We start from the raw sequence: 22186 nt of genomic DNA on the forward strand, positions 1-22186 counted from the left end.
AATCTGCTTTTGTAGTCAACATTAACTCATATAATTCACGTTTTTCCTTCACACCAGGGCCTGTACGATGACTCGGACTGTGACAGCGCAGAGCTGGACCATTCAGGCAGTGCAGAGCCCAGCCAACCTCCAGCCAACTGGTGAAAATCTATCTTGACACCTCAGCCCACTCAAACTCCTGCAGATCTGGCCTGTGAATGCCTCTTTTATTCTAACAGACCTACGAATACACAGAGTTATGATCAGGGACATTACAGAGAAGCAGGAAATGAAGGCGTCATCCCAAGCAGGAACAAAAAAACAAACCCTTTGGTGAGTGTTCTCAAAAACCTGATATCCTTGGGGGGGAAAAAACCCAGAACATCCCATTTAATTTGAGATAAATGCATCAAACTGAATTGGGGCGCTGGCAGAGCTGACGGAGCAGCAGCCGCCGCCATAGCAACCGGCCCAAGATCAGCTTTGCAAAAAACACCTCAACAGCAGAGGCCTCGGTCAAAGAAGCCATCCACACAACCGTCTATTAGTGTCATCTTCCGTGTCGATTTGTATTTTTTAATCTCCGTTATGAAAATGTGTCACGTTATTTCACATTGTGTCATATGAGAACATGATTATAAGATCCTATCAGGGCGTCATTATATTTTAATGTTTCTACTGTCAGCATCACTGCTGCGTGCACTTAATTTATGAAATGTACTGATTTCCTCGTGATCATCGTGTCATATTGCATTTCCTCTCAAAACGTTGTGCACTGACTAATTTAATGTTATTTTACAGTGAATCCATTGACATTCTTTAAAAAAAAAAAACCACAATGTTTACATTTTTCATTTGTTGTTTACATTTTTTATTTATATTCGTGTCATGGATTATGTTTCCATTTTCTACACCTGCGTTTTAATATCTATGTAAATATGTGATGTTGTAAAATGAACAAATTTTTAAAACGTGAGATTGTATAATTTAAAGGTGCTGATGTTTCTAATTAGGTGGCGCTACTCTGTTTGAACCTCAAAAAAAGCTTCTGGTAGTAGAATGTACTGTAGCTGCCGTTCATGTCTCAAGCATTAAAAACACAGACAAAAGAGGAACGTGTGAACAAAGAAAAAGCAATATGTCTGCTCTGGGTCAGTATGTCCCGTCATGTCACAGGTCAAAGGAACCACAGCTGAGTTCATTCAGGGCAGATGGGCTTTTTTTATTAGTAGTATTGCAGTGTTTACTGTATTAAAACGCAATACCAGTTTGAGAATCCCTTTTTTGGTCATCTAGGGGTGTATATAGCATCAGAAAAGCATGCTTGTGATAAAGTATGGATGGCCTATTGGTCACTGTTTGTGACTCAGATCAAATTTAAATATCCATAGATCCATCCGTAGAGAAAAACAATGCAACAAAAGAAAGACTGCAGATTGAAGGCATCTGGATGACAGGGACACAAAACACCAAAAATAGATCTCAAATAACTGCAAAATATGACTTTACTTTCATGGTTTTTGCCAGACTTGTGGCCACACTATGTTTGCAACGTACCAGCACAGAAGGGAGATGAGGGGGAAACTTAACAATCAAGTATTGTTTTATCACAAAGAAATCACAGGCTCATCTGTGACGGAAGATGACAAAAGTTATCTTTAGCTCACTCAATAACAGGGGTGTAAATCACAAGTTTCATCACGATACAATATCTCAATTCTTTGGACAACGATACGATATTTGCTGATATCACAAAGTGATATCGATACCATTTCAGTTTGATTCAATTCAGGAGCCTGCGATCGAGATAATATTGTATCGCTAGTTAACACATCAGTTACATTTATATTAACTCACGAAAAGCAACTAAGACATGATTTGACAATTTTATTACTGAGATTTGTAGGAAGGAGATGCGCTTGGACAGAAATGGAGACACAGACGTGCCATGGGAATTTTAAAATAAAGGCGTATCGCAAAGATGATACGTATCAATGTTTTCACTTTGCATCAATGATATTGGATCGTCGATCATTGAAACGATATATCAAAGGATCACTGGACCCCAATTTAGCATTTTTAAAAACCACTCTTAAAATCTGTACGCACCTAAAAATGAGGTCTGTTATATAACAATTTGTCCACATTTATTCCCACTTCTCCCTCCAACATAGCAGATTCATTTGGATGAAGCTTTACAAGCCCATAATGTGGTTCATCGGTTCACAGAAAGGTCTGATATTGTCCTCACCAGCTGAAATTTTGGCTAACAGATGGTATTTTCTCACTAATGTGCATAACAGACAGTATGATACATGAAACTCTGGTTTTGATGTACTTGTGTCCCTTGACAAGCCTTCTTGCGTGCACATGATTCAAGCTTACTGTACAGCAGCACATCCTGTTCCACTAGTTAATGACTGATCAGGTCCCACTCTATAAGCTACAAATGGCAGCTTTTTTTTTTTATCTGATGTTTTAAACTTTCAATATGTAGAGCATTTTAAACAGATTATGCCCCCCACCAAGATTTAAAGCTAGAAATCCTCCTGCAGGATAGAATGTTGCCAAAAAGCAAAACTACTGCCCTCTAGTGTCTCGATTGTGGAGGTACTTGTGTTTCCCATGATGCTGATTGAAACCACCCTGTATGAACTGAAACGTTTGCTTTTTATATTATTGTAACTGTACAATAAATATATTTAAGAAACAATTTAAAATAAAATCAAACCTGTAAAATCTCAACGTGTGTGTGTGTGTTTGGTATACTTCAGACAAAAGTCTCAATACAAGTTGTGGTTTGAGCATTTCACATCTTTATTTCTGTATTTATTAAACAATGTTGTGGCACCCAGGTCTACAGTCTCAAAACGTGCACAAAAGTTTTTTGCTTTCCTGCAAATAAAAAATAAAATAATTTTCTGACTTGAGCAAAGCAAAGAGCAGGAAACTAGTGTTAAATCACAACCCTTTCTTTGTCCCAGAGCTTCAATCATTTCACTTCTCAGCCTCATCACATCTAACAGACAGATCAGCCAGTGTCCAGGAGTTAATCCCCCTTTGGTAGTTTAAAAAAAAATATTTCCTCCATTTAAAACAAATATTCCAACATTTTTTTTTTTTAGTATATATCAGTCTTTACAAAAAAAGCGAGGAGAACCCTCTGCTTCCGATCCCTATAGCCAAGCCCAAATCCCCCAAAAACCTCCCATCCCAGCAAAATATCAACACAGGATCTCAGGACGAGGAGAGGGGGGAAAACAGGAATGACATGTAGAGGAGGGGAAAAGTGACATTTTAAACTATGTGGATAAATTCATGTTAGAACATTTGTCATCATAACCAAATATAAATCGGTGACAGTGCGTTGTACAGCTACGTATTCTCCTCAGTGACACGAGTTTAATCCATGTTACAAGCACTTCAAATTGAAAGGGTGACAAAGGGGGAGAACGCTGTGTATATCTAAAGCAAGTGAGTGTGGACGTCAAATAGACAGACCTGACTTTGTGAAACTGGGTGAGAAAAGTGGAGGGGAGGATGTGTATATATAAACACAGAATAAAACAGTCACTCTATTCTTATTTTTGATACTTTTTTATTTTACCTTTTTTGTCTTTTCCTTTTTAAAGAAAACAAATGACTGTACAGAACTAAATCTATATGTCTATTCAGAGTTTTTCAACTCTACTCCTCTGTGATGGCAAAGAAAGAAAAAAGGGAAGAGAGAGAGGGGGATCCATCAAAAAAAAGGTCTAATAACAAATCATTAAAACCTCCAACTCGACTCAAAAAGGGGAATTAAAAACCTAATCGTTTGCTTCTTTTGACTAAAACCAAAACAAATGAAATAAATAATGAAATCAGCGGATCAAATCGGTGATGGTTGACATGATTTCAAAATGAGGAAGAGGCAGCATAATATATAAACTCTTAAGTTGGATAGTTGCATTGACTGCATTATGGTGGCCGATGATATAAAAGTGAGATTTAGTGCAGATGCAGTGTCTTATCAGTTGGCTGCCAGTCCTGTGGCCTCAGAGGAAAGCCTGGAGAGACAGACAGAGAAACACCCGGAGGCCAGGGAGGGAGAGAAAATAAGGCATGCAATCAGACAGACAAGATACATGTCATTTACTGTACATAACATTATTAGAATAACATACTAGATAAGGTTTATTATCAAATTTAAGGAAATGTATGCTTGGATATAAAAAAAGATAATTAGTTCAGTTTGCTCAACCAACAGCTGTTCAGAGTCAGATTTCACACTGACACTTAATGTAATGTTTTTGTGGTTTAATGGAGCTACGTTAAAGTTCAACATCCGGAGAAACGCGATTACTTGCATTCTTACCGAGAATTAAGATTGATAGCAGCCAGTTAGGTTAGCATAAACAAATGGAAACGGGTGGAAACGGCTCGCCTGATTCCCTTATTCAAAAATAACAAAAAGCGACTACCAAATAATTAACACATTGGATCTGGTTTGTTTAAAAAAAAAAAAAAAATCAGTAACTTCCTGAAGTCAGTTGGTGCCTTCAAATGGGGTCGCGTTTACGGTGTTCACGAGAGGAGTCCATATGAACGCCCCCCTCTTGTGGTATTCACGACCTCGTGTAGAGTTTGTGAAAGCTCAGAGTTTACGAGTTGTGACGTGTTTGTTGACTTCGTCAGAAATGACGGAGGTTAATTTGTCGGTGCCTAATAACTTAATATATTGTAATTTTAGTCGTATATTGTTTTTCTTCGTAATTTTCTGATATGTCTGAGGAAAATGCTGATATTCCCAACAGCCTCATCTTTTTCCTCGGTCATTGTACCTTTGCATTTCATGCATTATGTTACCCACTTGCTAGCTTGCTAAATTGTTAGCCTCTGTGTCTTCTAGACGCCGACAGTAACGTTAATATTGCCGCGAGTTTCATTTGAAGGCACCAAGTTGCTACTGTGAGGTTGCCAGGCAACCAGCTGAGACTCCAGGAAGTCACTGCTCCTGGCCAAGAAACAGGTTGCGTCCGAAATGCCTTACTAACATGCTATTTAGTACGCTAAAACAGTATGTGAGATATTTTAGTATGTCTGAAGCCTTGGTATGAAACCAATAGTACGCAAATAGTATACTATTTCCGGTGAAATATTACAGAATGCATGCAACGCTTGACACTAGGGAGGCATAAATATCCCATAATGCAATTCTGTAGTGACGACAACATTCATAACAGACATTAGCGGACAGCTCTGTAAGATTAATAATGTTTTAATTTAACTGTAAGTATAAGATTTCACTTTGCTTGGTGTAATATATATTTTAAATTAATTCAGACTTCACGATTCTCACAAATCATCGTTTTGTACATGTCTCCAACCAGCAAACAGGCTTTCAGGAGGTGACAATGTAAATTACTGCTCAGTGTGTCCGAAAAGATACATACTAATGTTTATTCAAACTATAGTATGTTGAACGATAGTACACATATTGGGTTTGTAGTGCAGAGTATGCGATTTCGGACGCAGTCTGTATCTGGTTTGTTTACAAACTAAAATATATATTCGTAACTTCCTGAAGTTTTGTTGCGACTGTGAGTTTGCCATGCTGCCAGCAGGAAGTCACTGCTCCTGGCCAAAAAATTGTCTGACCCAACCACAATGTGTTGTTTTTTTGTACGGATTACACAAACAAGATAAAATATGTTGACTACTGGTCTGGTGCTGTTACCTTTGGACAGAGCCAGGCCAGCTGTTCCCCCCGTTTCCAGTCTTTGTGTTTAGATAAACAAACCGGCTGCTGGCTCTTGCTACATATTTACTATACAGACACGAGAGGGATATTCACCTTCTCATCCAACTCAACATGAAATAAGCATTTGCCAAAGTGTCGAACGATTCCTTTAAATATAAGCCAAACGGGTTATTTTTCATATCAACAAAATGATCTAAATAAAGGGTGGTTTGGTGCCTTTGATACCTGAGGGCAGATTTACTTGGAATTGAAATTACAATTGCTTCTTATACAAGCTAAAATAAAATAAAATCATCATGATACATATACTGTCCATTATAACAGCCAACAATAGTCACTTAAAATTCACTACAAGAAGATTATTCCCATAAATACAATGTGACATCTTAAAGAGAGCCGCTACCTGAGCAGAGCTTACACAAAGAGAGAAATGCTTCAGTAAAATCAGTGAAGTAATTCACTGTCCATGCTAAGTTCAGAGTCATTTAAAAATATAATGCACTCAACATGTCATTCCCTTAACAGACAGGCCAAATCAAGCTACGGATATCTAGTTTATAAATATGGCAGCAACCATCTGTCTGGCTGTTTATCACTTGTTTGTGTGCATTCGTTTTCTGTAGTAAGCGTGGCGTGGCACAGCCAGATACAAAAGCAAGTGCAAGTATAGACAACAGAGAGCGTTGTCAGTACTTTAGTAGTAGATGACTTGTGTTTCCTTCGTTAGTAAGGGGAAAGCCTTCGCCTTTTAGACTTGGAGCTCAGCTCGGGGGCGATTTTGGGCTCAGCGGGTATTGGGTGAGCGGGGTTACTGGCCCCGCTGACAACATGGAGGGCCAGGAGAGGGAGGGGCTTGAGACTGAGGAGACTTGACACACAGGCAGGAGAGCTGGGGAGCAGGGAATCAGTGGTGGAGGAGGAGGAGGAGGAAGAGGAGGGAAGAGGCGGCCCTGGAGCCAACAAGGACAGAGGGATGGAGGCTGAGGGGGGCACCACACAGGAGGAAGAGGAGGAGGAGGAGGAGGAGGAAGAGATAGCAGCAGAGGAGGTGGTGGTAGTAGTAGTAGTAGTGGTAGTAGTAGTAGTAGAGGTGGAGGGAGGGCACAGGCTGGTCTGTTCAGGGTTCAAGGAGGAGGAGGAGGGAGGAGGTTTAGAGGACTCTACACTGTAGAAAGAGAGACAAGGAGAGAGGGACAACACAGTCGGGATGGGTCACAGGGCAGGCTGGTGAGCAATGGGGGGGAGGGGGTAGCGGTAGGAGGAGGGGTGAGGGAAGTGTGGGGGGGGGATCACTCAGGGATGTGATCAAAACACAAGACAAAAAGATTCATTAGAAATGAATGTGTCAATCCAAAAAGAGAATTAAAAAAATATAATCACATCTCTAGTGATGGATCAAAGTGGAGCCAAGTGAAGGGTAGAATAAGGGAAGAAGCACAAGTGCAGACTGACAGAGAGCTAACAAAGTGATGATTAGCAGTAGCCAAAAAAATAACATTAACCAAATCATTCGAATTTGGACACAAATCCAATCTAGAAAAGTCGATGCAGCAGGTAGGCCAGTTATGTATTTGCATATGAGATTAGTTAAATAAACTATTTTAATCTTTAATGGATTATTGTAGTATTGTGACTGGAGAAATCTGATCAGGTAGGCCAAAGAAACTGAAGTTTTTTCTTTAAAATGTATAGACTACAATTCAAACAAACTGACCGTAACACAGCACAACACATTTTTTTAAAGCCTGTGACTGAATGAATCACCTGTCGGGAGCTACCGTAGTATATAACTGATTATCTCACCTGGCATTGATGAGGTACTCCGCCAGACTGATGCTGGCAGGCGAGCCTGTGATGGTGACCTGGCGGTCAGTCGATCCATCCACTGGATTTGCAATCTTGATCTGGGCGCCCGACATTTGCCTGATCTCGTTGATCTTGGCTCCCTGGCGGCCGATGATGCACCCAATAAGCTGTAGTGGAGAGGAAGAGGAAAGTTAAATGATATGAATGCTAAATAAACCCGAATAACATAATGAACATGTGCCTCAGGTAAAGTTAGCAACTTGGGAGTTAACAAGCTTGAATAAAGCTTTTTATACACAAAAGGTAGTCTGCATTTACTTTTTTTGTGGTTTTAATTCCAGTCAAAACAGCATGGTTAACATAAATACAACAGGATTGTGGATGAGAAAATATTCATTAACTTAAAAAAAACAACTTTTTTTGTAAGTACTTACATCATTTGGAATGGTCATCTCATGGGAACTGGTCTGAGCAGAAGCATCTATCCCTGAAAAAAAACAAGAATTATAACCAACAATGACTAAATAACCAAAACAGTACATGTAGAAGTTGGATGACAGAACATCAAATGTCATTGGTAACTAATTCAGAAGCATTAATTCTATATTTATCAAATCTGTAGTGATGGTGTAGTTTGTGGTGTTTTTGTACTGGATTACATGTCAATGAGATGGACAAAATATTAGGAACACCTTCAACTAGGGATGTCAGCTTTGGTTAATTTGCTTTCGATAACCCAACAGCAGTAACTGAGCGGTTAATTTAAGAAAAAACTCGAAATTACATGAAATACAAGAGGCACTTTCCTTTTAGTCCGGCGCTTCATTGACTCAATGAGCTTTGGCGCCGCAACTTTGTTGAAGTTTATTGCTGCATTTTGATCAGGACATTGTTAAGGGTTTTCGATTCGTTCTAAGTAGTGTGATTGGTGGTCTCTATAAAGGCCGATCAGATGACACTTTGATTCTGAATTTTAACGTTTTCAATACTCTTTTTCCTGCTTTTTCGCCTGCCTGTCAAATCTGGACAAATAGAAACATGCCGCAGCGCCAGGCTCAGTCCAGAGCTCGCTGCGGCGCATCCTTTCTGAACAGCCCAATTGGTTAACATAGGTGTTGAAGCCATGTTAAATTAACCTATAAAACAACATGCGTAACTGGTGAAAAATGTTATCGGTGGTTAACCACCGACATCCCTACCTTCAACATAATGCAGTCATATACAACCTGAAAAATCCACGGCTGAATGCCTCTGAGACAGTATTGATTTTGGCATCGGATTGCTTTCCAGTATACAGTGGATTTCTATTTTTCTGGTCAATCAGTGTACCTTAGAAATTAGGCAATATTAATATTTTAAGAGTAAAATCTGAGTTTTCTTCAAATATGTGTGAGGGACCAAAACACCATATATGATTTAGTGCTTTATGTCCAACAAATTTGGACTTTTTGGGCTGACAAGTTGCCAACATGTTGCATTGAAGGCCCGTGGGCCTTGTTGTGCTGCGTACCAGTGAATCCCTGGTTGCTCGGTGCGATGGGGAAGGGGCTCTGCTGCATGGCCAGCTGGTGAAGCTTGGTGAGCTGTGGAGAGATAGCAGCAGAGGAAGACTGTGAGAGTGAGAGAGAAGGGAGGGAGAGAAATGGAGGAAATGGAAAACACAGGAAGAGGGAAAAACAGAACAGAACAAATCACAGTCAGTACAGACAGCTACACAAAGAACCTCCACAGAAACATAAAGTGGTGTTTGGATCTCTTTTCCTTTTAACAAATCTCCACTCAGGTGTCTGAAAATCATTGTGTTTTATGACTTGTCTATGCGGGGTACCCCATAGGTATTCCTCCAAAGTGCAGGCTGCATCTCTTGGTACTGCTTTCTCGCAGTCTTCAGGGTCACAATACGCAAGGGAGGGAGCTCTCAATATGCAGGTGATTTCCTAATCATCCCCAATACAAGACCCAAACATGAACGGAGACAATCTCAACTGCATCACACTTTACCGGTTATCACCACTATAGCTGGAAGGGATGACTGGTTTCTGTGTACGGATTCTAAACAAAAACTGCCGTAAGCAGTGACAAACTAATTACATAAACGTAATCAAATCAAAGTATATAAATATTACTATGTTTTACATTTTATCTGACTGGTACTGCTTTGTTCTGTTGCCAATATTCATGAGCAAGTAAGACTAATAATATACTGTCTATCACATCCAATGCTCCTGATGGAACATCTAAAGCTCATTAAAAAAGAGAGAGAAAGATTAATTTATTCGAGAGACAAGTGGGCAGAGTAATGATGAAGGGTTAATGAAGATAGGGCGGGAAACCCAACATATTTATCTGGGACGGACTAATGAATGAGACACGTAGAACAAGACAGAACAAAAAGGAAAAAACAGAAAAGAGTGAGCAGTAGGAACAGATTATTATTCATGGAACAGTGGAGAGTCTGGACAAACAACACATTAACAACCGACTGCCAGTCAAATGAGAAACTATACAAACATGAAATACTAACAGTGCTGCTCTCTAAATGGTTATAAAATCTGATAATAGTTCAAAAATAAAATTAGGAGCAAGTTTAGCTACAGTTACAGGCTGTAAAATGAGGCGTGGGCGGGCGGTTGCACATTTTGGAAGAGGACAGTTGTAATTATGGGTGGGAGTGGTGGGGGGGTCATATAAAAATGTCTACTGCACTTACATCTGGCTGTGGGATCGCGTGCTGTCCTTGTACGGCATATGCCTGAAACAAATGAAAACAAAGCTTTCATAGAACTCATATTGGATTTTGGTCAAGTTACCTCCCTAGCTCTCCTAATATATACATATCTCTTGAAGTCTACAACACATCAAAGGCTATTCTGAGCTAATATTGAGAATATCAACACACGTCTTGTCCAAAGTCTCCACACTTCTGGGAAAGGAGAAATCTTTATAGACATCATAGTGGAATTAAGGAAAACCTGAAGGAGAGATTTTCTTCTTTTCAAAGAATAAAAAAGGTTTTAGTAAGATTAGAGGCCTTGTAATGTTAGGCCGACAAGCACCAGAAAGCATTTTGGTTCAGACCAACAATAGTGGGAAGTAGGGCACCACACTTCTGAAACTTAATGCTCAAAACAATAAAACAAATTTTGGGGAGAGTACAGAGAGAAAGCCCTATAACAAACTGCCTTTAGGGAAGATGTTTTATGGTCATCAGACTACTAAAGCTGTTGATTCTCTCTTCAAACAATTAGCATAAGCAGCTTTGGTTGCAACTGTTTTCTAAACTGAAATACCCTCATCAGCTTCTCTTAACTATTGTGGTCTTGCCCAATCATAAACAATACACATTCTGAGCCTTTTATCACACATCATGATTTCTAAGCATATGAAATTCTGCACAAATATGCATCCCCAAATATAAGCCAAAATTACAGACAACGGAAGCAATAAACAACCCCCAAATCATCATGTATAAAAAGGTGGCATCCCGTGTCGTATGTACCTGTCCACCTGCGAAGATGACGGGGGATCCTGAAGGCTTGGGTCGGTAGGGGATAGTGACCCCCTTAGGGGGAGACTGTAGAGGAGAGAAAGAAGATTGATGTGTAAGTATTACATTACTCATGTTATCATATCATTGTTGCAAGATCTAGTGCAAGAATTAAATTTATAAATGTTGGAGGTTATGAGGCTATTTTTTTTTTTATATTTATCGACTAATGATTTTCAAATAGTATTTTGGCTTGGAATGCACATCCCTAGTCACAATTTAGTTTGTTTTGTTTTGGGATTATTTGCCCAATAACGACAGCACGTTGAGTGTCTGTCAGTATGGAGTCTCAATCTGGTGATTACAATTTCCTATTGGATGCAGCAGCATTTTGCTCTTTTTTTATATTTGTTTTTGTCATTTTTGCCTTTATTGGACAAATGAAGTGTAGGCTGGTTTCCCTTTTTAATGACATATACAGAATACCGCGACCTGCTGGTGTGGAAAGTTATTTCCTCTCACGCAGGCGCAGAACGTATGTGGTAGTTGGCCGTCGGCTTTGCAGTGTGTTTGAGTGCAACTTTTTGACCCAAGTCAGGCGATGTGAGGCGACACAACTGGTAGCCTTCATTGCCGCTAGTTCTTTGATGTCGGGTTGGTGTGTCTGGGCCTCTGACATGTAACAACTGTCTCACGGTTGGAATTGAACCTGGGACGTTGCGGTTACATGGCTTGCGCAGTAACTATTTGGCTACCAAGGCGCTCTACAGTTTTCTCATTTAGCCCAAGACAGGACAGACAAAATTTGGAATTCAAATGAAAATTAGTGAAGCTATTTAAATATTTTTGACAGTTCAATAGTTTTGGATTATGAATGTATAGCCAATAATATTATAGTCCATCCTTCAAGAGTTACTATAATATTTTGTATATTGCCCTGTAGTGATTTTACAATATCTGTAAAACACTACGGCTGCAATCCTGCGAATCGACTCGAGACATCCCCGGCCCAAACCCAACGCACAGCAGCCAAAAGCCCAGAGATCGCACTATTCCACATCATTAATTCACAGGTCAACAGCTGCCACTTCATTTGCCTCATAGCTTTCATGAGTCCACTTACCTCGAGCATGACCACACAGATCTGCTTCACACACTCAATTATCGACTGGGGAGTACCAGCGATGGTGATGGCTCGCTCTGTGGAGTTGGGGAGCATGTCTCCTGCCACTTGTACCTGAGCACCAGTAGACTGGAACAAATAGAGTAAAATTAAATGAGACCTGCTGTGTTTCAGTGTTTGATGTACTAAATTCCACAGGTAGAAAGGTGACTGATACTGAAGGGATTAGGGCTTGCTTGGTTTTGTATTACATGCTCTTTTCTATGCATACCTCTCGAATTTCCTTGATCTTGCAGCCACCTTTCCCGATGAGGGAGCCACATTGGCTTGCAGGCACCACAATGCGTAGGGTCACTGGGGGCTTGCTGGTCGCTGTGCTGTTTGTCATTGAGCTGCTTATGTCCTAGAAAAAAAATATGAAGACGAAGGTTAATGTAGTTTGGGTTTGGGCTGGTTGCTGCTGACCGGTGAATCCTTTAGTCATCATAAATTGTGACCAACCTCTTCCAGCTTTTCAATGATCATGGAAAATGCTTTAAAGATGGCGGTGGTTGGACCTGCCAGAGTAATGATCCTCTCAGGACAGTTGCCCTCTGAGATGTTGATGCGAGCGCCGCTCTACAGACAGAAAGAAAAACAAGGAATTAAAGGGAGAAATGTGGAAGACTTCCAATAGTATTTGATTGATTTAATAGCACATAAAAAAGAAGACTAACAAAACAATATAAATAACAGAATGTGCAAGGGAGGCTAAAAGCCTAAAAGGCGTACCACAGGTCTCCAGTTTTGATTAAAACAATCCATTAAAATATAAACTTAACTGATTGCAATTTTAAATAAAAATAATAAGTTTCAAAACATAAAGTCATTATCCTGTAAAAAATCTGCCATTCTATGTCCTCTTTACAACATTATATCCTGTTGTACTTCATAAACAGATAAAGAAAAAAAGAATAAAAGACCTCACCTCTTCTCTCATCTTCTTCACAGATTCACCTTTCTATTAGCAGAGAATCAAAGTCAGACTCGTTATCACTTCAAAACACTCAGATCTTCAAATAATGTCAGACAATTAAAATATCAGTTATGTCAAACAGCAGCTTACCTTTCCGATAATACTTCCGACTTCCTAAAATAGGAAGAGAGATACCATTTCATTAGGCTGATTAATCATCTTTTAACATCTGTCATTGTTTACTACTTAAGCTGGACTCGTCTAACCTCTCCAGCTACAGCTTGCCTACTAGTTTATCAGGCATGGAAAGCCTTCAGTAAAAAAGGCTTTATGGTTTCCCCAACACTTGGACAAGAAGAACAGTTGTCACTGTAAGCACTGTAAACACAATGATCCATCGTGAATTCCCCAGCTCTCTACCACACAAAGTTTTTGTTTCTGTCTAATTCCACACAGACTCAAGATGGTGCTGTCGACCACGGTGAGACCCAGCAAGCAGTCAAGCACACAGTATCTGTAGGTTGCTAATACCTAGCTAGAGCTGGGGCCTCTTTTAGGATGCTACGAGCTAGCAGAGCTTTTAGAGGATCATTTTTTTGGGATGCATCACAGTTTGGCATGTCTGCACTATAAGCTGACGTGTCTGAGTCAGATTGTGAGCAGCCACTTCTTGCCACGTGGCAACGCAGCATTTGAAACCACAACAACAACAACAGGCCACTGTGGGACTCGAAGATGCAACAAGTGTGTGGCTATGCTGCGGTTGTGAAAGCCAGATGGATTAGTGAAAACGGCAAATGCAATGTCATGCCTCCTGGTTGTACATTTTTATCAAGTGTCTGACGTAGAAATGGCTGTTAATATCATTTAATCTTTCAAGCTGCTCTGTGATCATGCAGAGAGGAATGTAGGGGAGGGTGAGTTTAACTCTAATCTCAGTAAAATAGGCCAATATTTATGAAATAACTACATAGTAGCAAAGACAAACATATCAATATTTAAGCAAAGTGAGTCCAACTTGGGAAATAACACGTTTAGACAATGAGGCAATGACGAGGCAAACACGGTCAGAGTAACATGCCTAAAAACCACTCCACTTTTCTTTGCGATACAGGATCCCGTCACCGAGTCAATACCCTCACTCACATCACATCAATCCTTGCCCTTTATACATCCCTGAGGAGCTTCATTTCCATAAATATAATATCACTAACTATCAGAGTGCCGACGCAAGCAGCCGATGGGTGACCTCACCTTTCCATGCATGAGCAGCCTAATGGTAAGGGTGACATTGAGCCCTCCTTCAATCACACCGGAGTCCATGACTGCAACCTGGGCGTCCGCACAGAACTGGGGTCTTTGGTCACCGAGATGGATCTAAAAGGGGACATGGCAGACAAGAAATTATATACCAAGGATGATCATGTGACTGAATTGCAAATCAGTAAAGAAAAAAAAAAACACATGACTTGGATGCACATTAGGGATAACAAAAGACATGTGGTGTGCTTCTAATTGCATGCATGAAAGCCTGTTAACACTGATTTACATGTGGTCAGTAAAGTGGTATACTAAAAATAAATCTCTTTACACATTCACACCCATGGTGAGTTAAAAATACAATTCATGGTATTTACATCCTTTACATCCATTATATAAGATATTATAAGATCTATTGGGATTTCGTAATTCTTAAGAATTGCATATTGATTAAAGAAAAGTCTGTCCTCAGCATACATATATTATGGCCACAGATTTAAATGTTAGCATTACACAAAGTCTTTAAAAAGGCCCATACATATACCCAGTTCCCTAATAAGCAATTGTTCAAACTAAAACATGAATTTAAATCACACCAAACCATGCAACATACTTTAACTAAATGTGTAATGTTGAAGGACAAAATGTGCAAATAGATATGATGTGGTTATACCTGGTTTTCCATTAGACAGATTTCTCCTTTACTGAACCTATTAAAAGAGATGATGAATGTGTGTCACAGCTCAATGCTAACCTTATGAACACTGATGCGCACTACGAAGAAGAACCACAAGAAAACTCACTTTCACTGAACTACACGCTGCTTAGCCTGCTGCATTTATGTTCAAACATCTGCATGCTGCTCCAACACAAGTTATCTGACTCCAAACAAGCACACTGAATCTTCACGCTAACTGAAACACACATATGGGCTTTGAATGCTAACGACGTCTTCATCCTCAGTTTATCAACAAATATCACTGATAATTACTTACAATTACACCTACACTTATGTAAAACACATTCACAAGTATGTTCAGTGTGAAAAGCAGACATTAAAATGCTTACTTGACGTGAGTTGTTTAGTTTAAAGTAAGTCCCATTAACTATTCTTCCAAGTCTGTTAGCATGTTAGCATGTCGGTTGCTAAATGAATGGAGCATGCGTGCGCTGCTTAGCAACCATAGCTAGTTAGCTTAACTAGTCAACGTTGCTAGCTGACTAAATATAGATGTAATATACTATATAATATACAATACCCTCAGCGTCATAGTAGTTATATACTCTGTTGAACAAGTAGAGAAGCTAAAACAACAGACAGCAGTTGTTTTTAAAGCAACATTAAAATCAAACTTCTCCGTGGCTAAGCTAAATTAAGCTAGGCTAGGCTAGGCTAGGCTAGGCTAAGCTGAGCTAAGCTAAGCTAAGCTAATGGTTGTGTACTGCGTGCTCATCATGCTGCGGCCTGTTAGCATGCTGGACTAGCTGCTGCTGCTGGGCGCGATTTCTCCTTTCCGCTACTTCTTGATCATAACAGAACAAATATCTATATAAAAAGCAGCAGACCTGAGGTTGAGACTGACCTGGCGGTGGTGCTGGGTGCCCGGGGGGAGGGTTGGGGTTGTGAGGGTAGAAGGGGAGAGGTTAGGAGGGTAGAGACCCGGGGGAGAGTTTAGAGAGGACTCGGGGAAGAGGGAAGAGTGATGATGTGAGACCGAGCTGCTCCACTCCTTTAACACAAAGACAACACTGATATCACCCCTGAACTATAACCCTTCACCCCTACATCACAAAACACACCACATCCTGAGTGTCACCACAGGATAACCCAAAATAAAGTTATAGTAGCACATGTATGCTGCAATATGGCAGTACAATTAAAGGATGTCATTAAATAATAAGTTATTGCGCACAATAGGAAGATTGAGGCATTGGTTTAAAATGTGTCATCAGGAAGGTCTGTTGTTGAAAATCACTGATGGTTACATGTGTTTTATATTATTATTATGCTTTACCAATGTTTTCTAATACGTTCATATTTACAAACTTCAATAAAATACTTATTTATAGGGACACTGGTGGGCGGAAAGTGTATTGCAACTTCAATTGTGTATCATCTTTGGGAGAACACACCATGTTAGGCTTTTCATTTAAATCTATTTATTGAGCAGGTTTAATTGAAGATAATATTGTGTATTTTATATCTTTTTATATGATGTCCTTGTTTTATGATCTTTTTATCTATGTAAAGTGTCTGAGTTTTTAGAAAAGTGCTATATAAATAAAATGTATTATTATTATTATTATTATTAAGATCCTTTATATATCAGGATAGACAGGAGGGCAATCCAAAATAATAAAACAAGTGGCAACAAGGAAGGAAATATAATTAAAAAAAAACTTTATCGTCGTGGCTAAATCATTAAAAATGACAACCATTGTAGGTCTTCAGGGCATTCAACACGATCGCCATAATACTACAATATATTACAAAATATCATGAAGATAACACAGAAACAAGTAATTTATGTACATCAGCAATGACAAATAATCCTAGATTTTACCATAGGCTGTAAAATAAACATGGGAGCCTATACAGAGAGAAGAAAAATATATATACATTTTACTTATTTACAGAAAGCATGTAAAGGAGGTCTATAACCTTGTTAAGACCTTGTTTTTTTGTACAAAAATTTTACCAGAGGAAGACTTTTTGGATTTGGAATTTTTTGAATAGAATTTACATGCTTTTTGTAAATGAGTAAAATGTATATATTTTTCTTTTCTCTGTATAGGCTCCCATGTTTGTTTTACAGCCTATGTTAAAAGCTAGGAGTATTTTTCATTGATGATGTGCATAAATTACTTGTTTCTGTGTTTTTTTCTTCACGATATTTTGTAGTATGAATGTGATCATGTGATTGCCTCCTATTGTTTGTCGATACCATATATAAGTGAGGCCACATCCGCTTTGTCTGTTTGTTGAATGCTCTGACGAAGACCTACAGTGGTTGAAACATGTTGGCTTTTTAATGATTTTGCCACTACCATAAAGGCTTTTACTATATTTCCTTTCTCGTTGCCACCTGTTTTAGTATTTTTGAGTTCCTGGATTGCCTTCCTGTTTAATCTGATTCCTGATTTTCCCGTTTCCCACAGAGTACACAATACGCAGAATACACAGAGCAACCAGTTACAGTATCTCTCTTTTCAACCCTTTATATATCATTGCAATTAGTGCAGATACAAAGCAATGCAGAGAAACATTTTTCTGCAATTATGTGTAAAAGTGAACATATTACAATTAGGAAAACAAATAGGCAAATATAAGACACTCAATATCAATATCATTCTCCATCTCTAGGCTAATTTTTCAAGAAAAGAAAAGAAAAAAAAACATATATACATATTGTTTTTTTACTAAACCACAATAATAGATTTTCTCGATAAAACATTGCTGCAGTCCCTCTTCAAATGATTTCAATATGTTTTTACACTCGTGTATTTGTAGTGGAACATTTGGCATAAACACCACAAGCCAAAAAAGAGATTCAAGATGTGATGGAATGAAAATACAGCCAAAAGCTGTAGGAATGTTGACATCAAGAGCTTATGCATGCATTTTGTAGTATAAATAGCCCATGTAAGTTAAGATAAACCTCTGCATTTTCACATCCTGTTAAAAGTGCTAAGTAGGACTTTAGTGTGTTTATTGTTAATAGTCAGGTTGCCCTTTTAGTAATAGTGGTGGCCTTATTCGTCACTGCTGCTGCTGCTGCTGCTGCTACTGCTGCTGGAGGACTGCGGAGAGAAAGAGAGCGATTATATATGTATTCATATTTAAATACCTTCTAAATTATAGTCTTAATCACAAACAGCAAATGTTTAATTTCATTTAAGCTGCATTTTTACAAATGCAGAATGAAGGAAGCATTCTCAAGATGGGAACCTCTGATGTATATATTTTTTTTTACTATTTTCTAACATCTTATAAACCAAACGATTAATTGAATATTCAACAAAGTATTCTGCAGATTAATCATCAATAAAAATAATCTGTAGTTGCGGCACCATAAAGTATTTACAACAAATGGCGTAGAGAACAAATAACTTTACTTTCCATAACAAGGCAAAAGTGAGCATGGCTCACATACCTCTGCTCGCCGCTTGACCCCGCCAAAGGTTTTGCCCTTTAGGAACTAATGGAATAAGTCTATTGAGCAGAATGTAGCTTGTTATTAGCTCACCTTCCTCAAGTCCAGGGTGCCCAAAATGTTTGAAATTTTGGGCACCAATTCCCAAAAGGCACAACTAGACCACTGTCAACCATCATACCAAATTTGAAGTTCCTTAGTTAAATACTTTCCGAATTCTGTTCCAAAGACAAAAGTGTGACACGCGAATGGACGGACACGCGGAACGCTATATACCCCCCGACTACATTGTCGCAGGGGTTTAATTATAATGTAGTATTTGGTATGGCCATCTTTATGATCATAATCAATATCCCTCTTCAAGTAGAATGTAAACCATGTTGTTTACCAACAGTATTGTGTCTCTTTAGCTGTGCTGCACTCGTTGAGTCTTAACTGCTTTACATTGTTTGGTGATGGTGTGCGTTTGCGGCACATGAAGTTGGAGACCTTGGGCTGAGGAGCGTATGCAGCTTCAAGTGTCATCTTGTTATCTAGTATTGACATTAATACTTCACCTACAAGAGGAGCCACTTTAAACAACTCTTATGTGGAGTATCTTTAAACCCAATCTCACCTTGCCGTGTTTGCCCTTATGCGCTTTCTTCATCTTCTTCATCTTCTTCATCTTTTTGTGGCCTGTATGTCCGACCAACCCCATTCCCATTCCAGCCAAGCCTCCGGCGCATGCCCCAGCCATGGGATTTAACCCTCCATGATGATGATGATCTTTGTGGTGACCTTTGTGGCCTTTATGGTCTTTATGACCTTTATGGTCTTTATGACCTTTATGACCCCCTTTTGGAGAGTGCGGGTACGGACCTGGGTGAACACCTCCAGGAGGTACTACTGGATATCCACCTGGAGCCATAGGATAAAGATTAGATCCTGGGGGTCTGTAAGGCATTCCCCCTGGAGGTACATTTGGTACCATGGCTGGGTTCACGCCAGCCGGGTATTGCCCAGCCGGGTATTGCCCTGCTGGGTATTGCCCAGCTGGGTACGCTGGATGTGCAGGTTGGGGGAAGAATCCTGATGAAGGTGCAACAGGATATGCAGGGTTGTAGCCAGGAGGGAAGGCTGGGTTTGGTGGGCCCACTGGATGGGGAGGACCTGATATACATAAAATCATACATAGACACATTATTCACCAGAACACCTATATTAAACCTGCAGTAGGCAGAATGTTTTTGGCATCATTGGGCAAAAATTCCAAAATAACCTTTCAGCATATTGTAATTCAAGTGTTCTGAGAGAAAACTAGACTTCTACACCGCCTCATGGCTCTGTTTTCTGGCTTTAAAAAATCTAGCCCGTGATGGAAGACTCTGGCCAGTCACAGGTCATTTCATCAGAGAGAGAGCGTTCTTATTGGCTTTGCTCCGGCTGGTGGGCGGTGCTTGGTATTTCCTCAACTTATTTCAACATGGATGCCAGGTCACAAGCTTTCTCATTTTACAGCCAAACAGTACACTACAAGATGTTTCTGAAAACATTTGAGGCGAGAAATAGACATTACAATAACAGAATATTGATTAATATTTGATCAGCGCTGCCTAGTTTGACCCTTTAATCGGAGTTCGAATCACAAGTGATTGACAGCTGCTCAGAGACGGCAAGGCTCCAGCTCGGCTCTGATTGGTTGTTTTCCTCTGGTCAGTATTATCTTACAGATGCCGTTAGGAGCACCGGAGGACACAGAGGCACATGATTTCTTTCAGATTACTTGTCTCATGCACTACTGTCAGGATATAGTGACCGTTTTATAAAAAATAACTTTTTTAATCATATTTGCTCCATTTCTACCCACTGCTGCTTTAACACGTCTAAGACAGAAATAATGACATGCTGGTTATGTATAATATCCCACCTTGATTTGGCCACATGGTTGTGGTTTTTGACCTGACAAGTCAAACACTTCAGGTCTCACAGAAAATCCTGAGGAAACAGGGAGAAAGTAATTGCAATGAATATTTAATTAAGTTAAATTACATTACATGTAAAAAGAAACTATTATTACAAATGTACCATCATAATGTAGTATGTGGATGTTAATTCAATCCAAATCAAACAAGTCACCATTTTTTTTTTCCAAACAATGTAATTCTGTAGTTTGTGATCTGAGATGACATCCTTTGTACCTGTCACCACATCTGGTTGTTATACATGTTATATCTGTGATAGATGATGTGTAAAAATGTTCAACCAAAACTCCAAAAAATTAAATTAGTTATAAAAAGTTCCCATTACCTTTTGTCAACAGGCTGTACATACTTTATCTTAGTGTATCAAAGGCCAAGAAGATGTCCTCTAAGTACTTGATTTGTCCAAGAAAGAGTTCAAAACCCCCAAAAATATTCAACTTACAATCATATAAAATGTAACCTAGAAAGGCAGAAAATCTTTAACAACTGATCATATAATATATATATATATATATATATATATATATATATACACACATATAAATACACATATATTTACACACACACACATATACATACATATACATATATATATGTATATGTATGTATATATATATGTGTATATATATATATATATATATGTATAATATTCTGTCAATCAGCTGATTGATTGACATACTGTGCCATGAGTTTTAGATGTGCTGTAAATTAGTACACTTGAAACATAAAAGCAGTCTATTATACAGCATGCAGTGAACATCACCTTCACTCAAGTTGAGCTTTGTTTTGACTTTTTGTTTTGTACTACAACTACTAGCAAAAAACTTGCATAACAAACTATACATCATGCAAACATTATTCAGTATTTCTTTTAGACATTTTATATAAATGCACCTATCACAGGTGAGTTCATGACGTGTTTCACATAACTTCATGGTCTAATGACTCAACAACTACACACTTTCTCCATTTAACTCTACAATACAGGAATGATATGACAGAAAACACAAACGACACGTCTAAATAATCAGATAGTTGTATTTTCTGGTTGTTTCGTTCCATATACAACACTTATAATCTGTGTGTGTCAATGTTAAGATTTACCTTTAGTAACTTTCCTCTGGTGCACTTCAGTTTATCAGGATTTCTTCTGTCTGACTTCCGCGTTGAGCTCAAGGACTATTAAAGGAGGCTAAGAAACGCGTCATATCTGTGGGAGTATGACGTATGCGCAGTAGAATATTGTCTGCCCTCGCCGAGATTGAGCCAATCACAACGCACGACCGCAGCTTCAGTCACACTGCGCATGCGTCATAACCACACCCAAAGACCGTGACCTAGCCTTTTTTCCATAGGCCTTGATTGAGCTGCCTTGATTGTCACGCCCGTTGTTGTTATAAGGTTACGCACTGTACGTCATGGCAAAGTCCAGCAAGCTCTGGGTGAAAAGTTGATCTACGTGTTTCTGTGGTACAACAGATAAGGGAGGGTGTTTCCTCCCAACCAGTGTTGTGTGATATTTAAAAAGGGATGAGCCTGGTGGGGTTTGGTAATGACACACACACAAACACCTGACTTAAAACTAGTCATTCATACTTTACATAAATCCATGACATCATGGATCAACATGTATGTAAGGCATACAACTGAGGGCTTTCTATAGCTTTAATAATAGGTGTAATTTTAACAAAAACAACACTTCACCTACACAACCA

At 39.1% G+C, this 22186-nt stretch overlaps 3 protein-coding genes and 1 long non-coding RNA gene across 11 annotated transcripts in view; 2 read left to right on the plus strand and 2 right to left on the minus strand.

Annotated features, from left to right (window-relative positions):
• LOC119499119 (mitogen-activated protein kinase kinase kinase 12-like) overlaps nucleotides 1–2409 on the plus strand; it is a 28897-nt gene extending 26488 nt beyond the window's left edge. For both annotated transcript variants that reach the window (XM_037788458.1, XM_037788388.1), the window contains exon 14: nucleotides 58–2409. In XM_037788458.1, the coding sequence (XP_037644386.1) occupies nucleotides 58–144 (87 nt within the window). In that variant the 3' untranslated portion in view covers nucleotides 145–2409. The remainder of the gene's footprint in view (nucleotides 1–57) is intronic.
• Nucleotides 1–10752, plus strand: part of LOC119499846 — a 28978-nt gene extending 18226 nt beyond the window's left edge. The window contains exons 2-3 of the long non-coding RNA XR_005209464.1: nucleotides 6781–6791; nucleotides 10740–10752. This is a non-coding gene — a long non-coding RNA (uncharacterized LOC119499846). The remainder of the gene's footprint in view (nucleotides 1–6780; nucleotides 6792–10739) is intronic.
• On the minus strand, nucleotides 2776–16118 carry LOC119499262 (poly(rC)-binding protein 2-like). Of its 7 annotated transcripts, XM_037788627.1 has the most exons (15): nucleotides 15937–16117; nucleotides 15157–15267; nucleotides 15027–15063; nucleotides 14348–14470; nucleotides 13244–13267; nucleotides 13106–13138; nucleotides 12640–12756; nucleotides 12410–12541; nucleotides 12139–12267; nucleotides 11028–11102; nucleotides 10239–10280; nucleotides 9039–9138; nucleotides 7963–8015; nucleotides 7526–7695; nucleotides 6272–6887 (listed from the first exon to the last, which is right to left on the minus strand). In XM_037788627.1, exons 3-15 carry the CDS (start codon nucleotides 15036–15038, stop codon nucleotides 6446–6448), a joined length of 1452 nt encoding a protein of 483 aa, XP_037644555.1. In that variant the 5' UTR covers nucleotides 15039–15063; nucleotides 15157–15267; nucleotides 15937–16117; the 3' UTR covers nucleotides 6272–6445. The 7 variants fall into 7 exon arrangements, with proteins under 7 accessions (XP_037644796.1, XP_037644733.1, XP_037644555.1 ...); XM_037788868.1 differs by lacking the exons at nucleotides 6272–6887; nucleotides 15157–15267 and adding an exon at nucleotides 2776–4028 and having other exon boundaries at nucleotides 9039–9111; nucleotides 15937–16109; XM_037788805.1 differs by lacking the exons at nucleotides 6272–6887; nucleotides 15157–15267 and adding an exon at nucleotides 2776–4028 and having other exon boundaries at nucleotides 15937–16109.
• A 1428-nt stretch (nucleotides 16119–17546) lies between these two features.
• On the minus strand, nucleotides 17547–21675 carry prr13 (proline rich 13). The gene is made up of 4 exons (XM_037788978.1): nucleotides 21576–21675; nucleotides 20417–20484; nucleotides 19124–19659; nucleotides 17547–18154 (listed from the first exon to the last, which is right to left on the minus strand). Exons 2-4 carry the CDS (start codon nucleotides 20430–20432, stop codon nucleotides 18107–18109), a joined length of 600 nt encoding a protein of 199 aa, XP_037644906.1. The 5' UTR covers nucleotides 20433–20484; nucleotides 21576–21675; the 3' UTR covers nucleotides 17547–18106.
• Nucleotides 21676–22186: the final 511 nt, after the last annotated feature.

This window comes from Sebastes umbrosus, chromosome 1 (assembly GCF_015220745.1).
Source record: "Sebastes umbrosus isolate fSebUmb1 chromosome 1, fSebUmb1.pri, whole genome shotgun sequence".
Lineage (NCBI taxonomy): Eukaryota > Metazoa > Chordata > Actinopteri > Perciformes > Sebastidae > Sebastes > Sebastes umbrosus.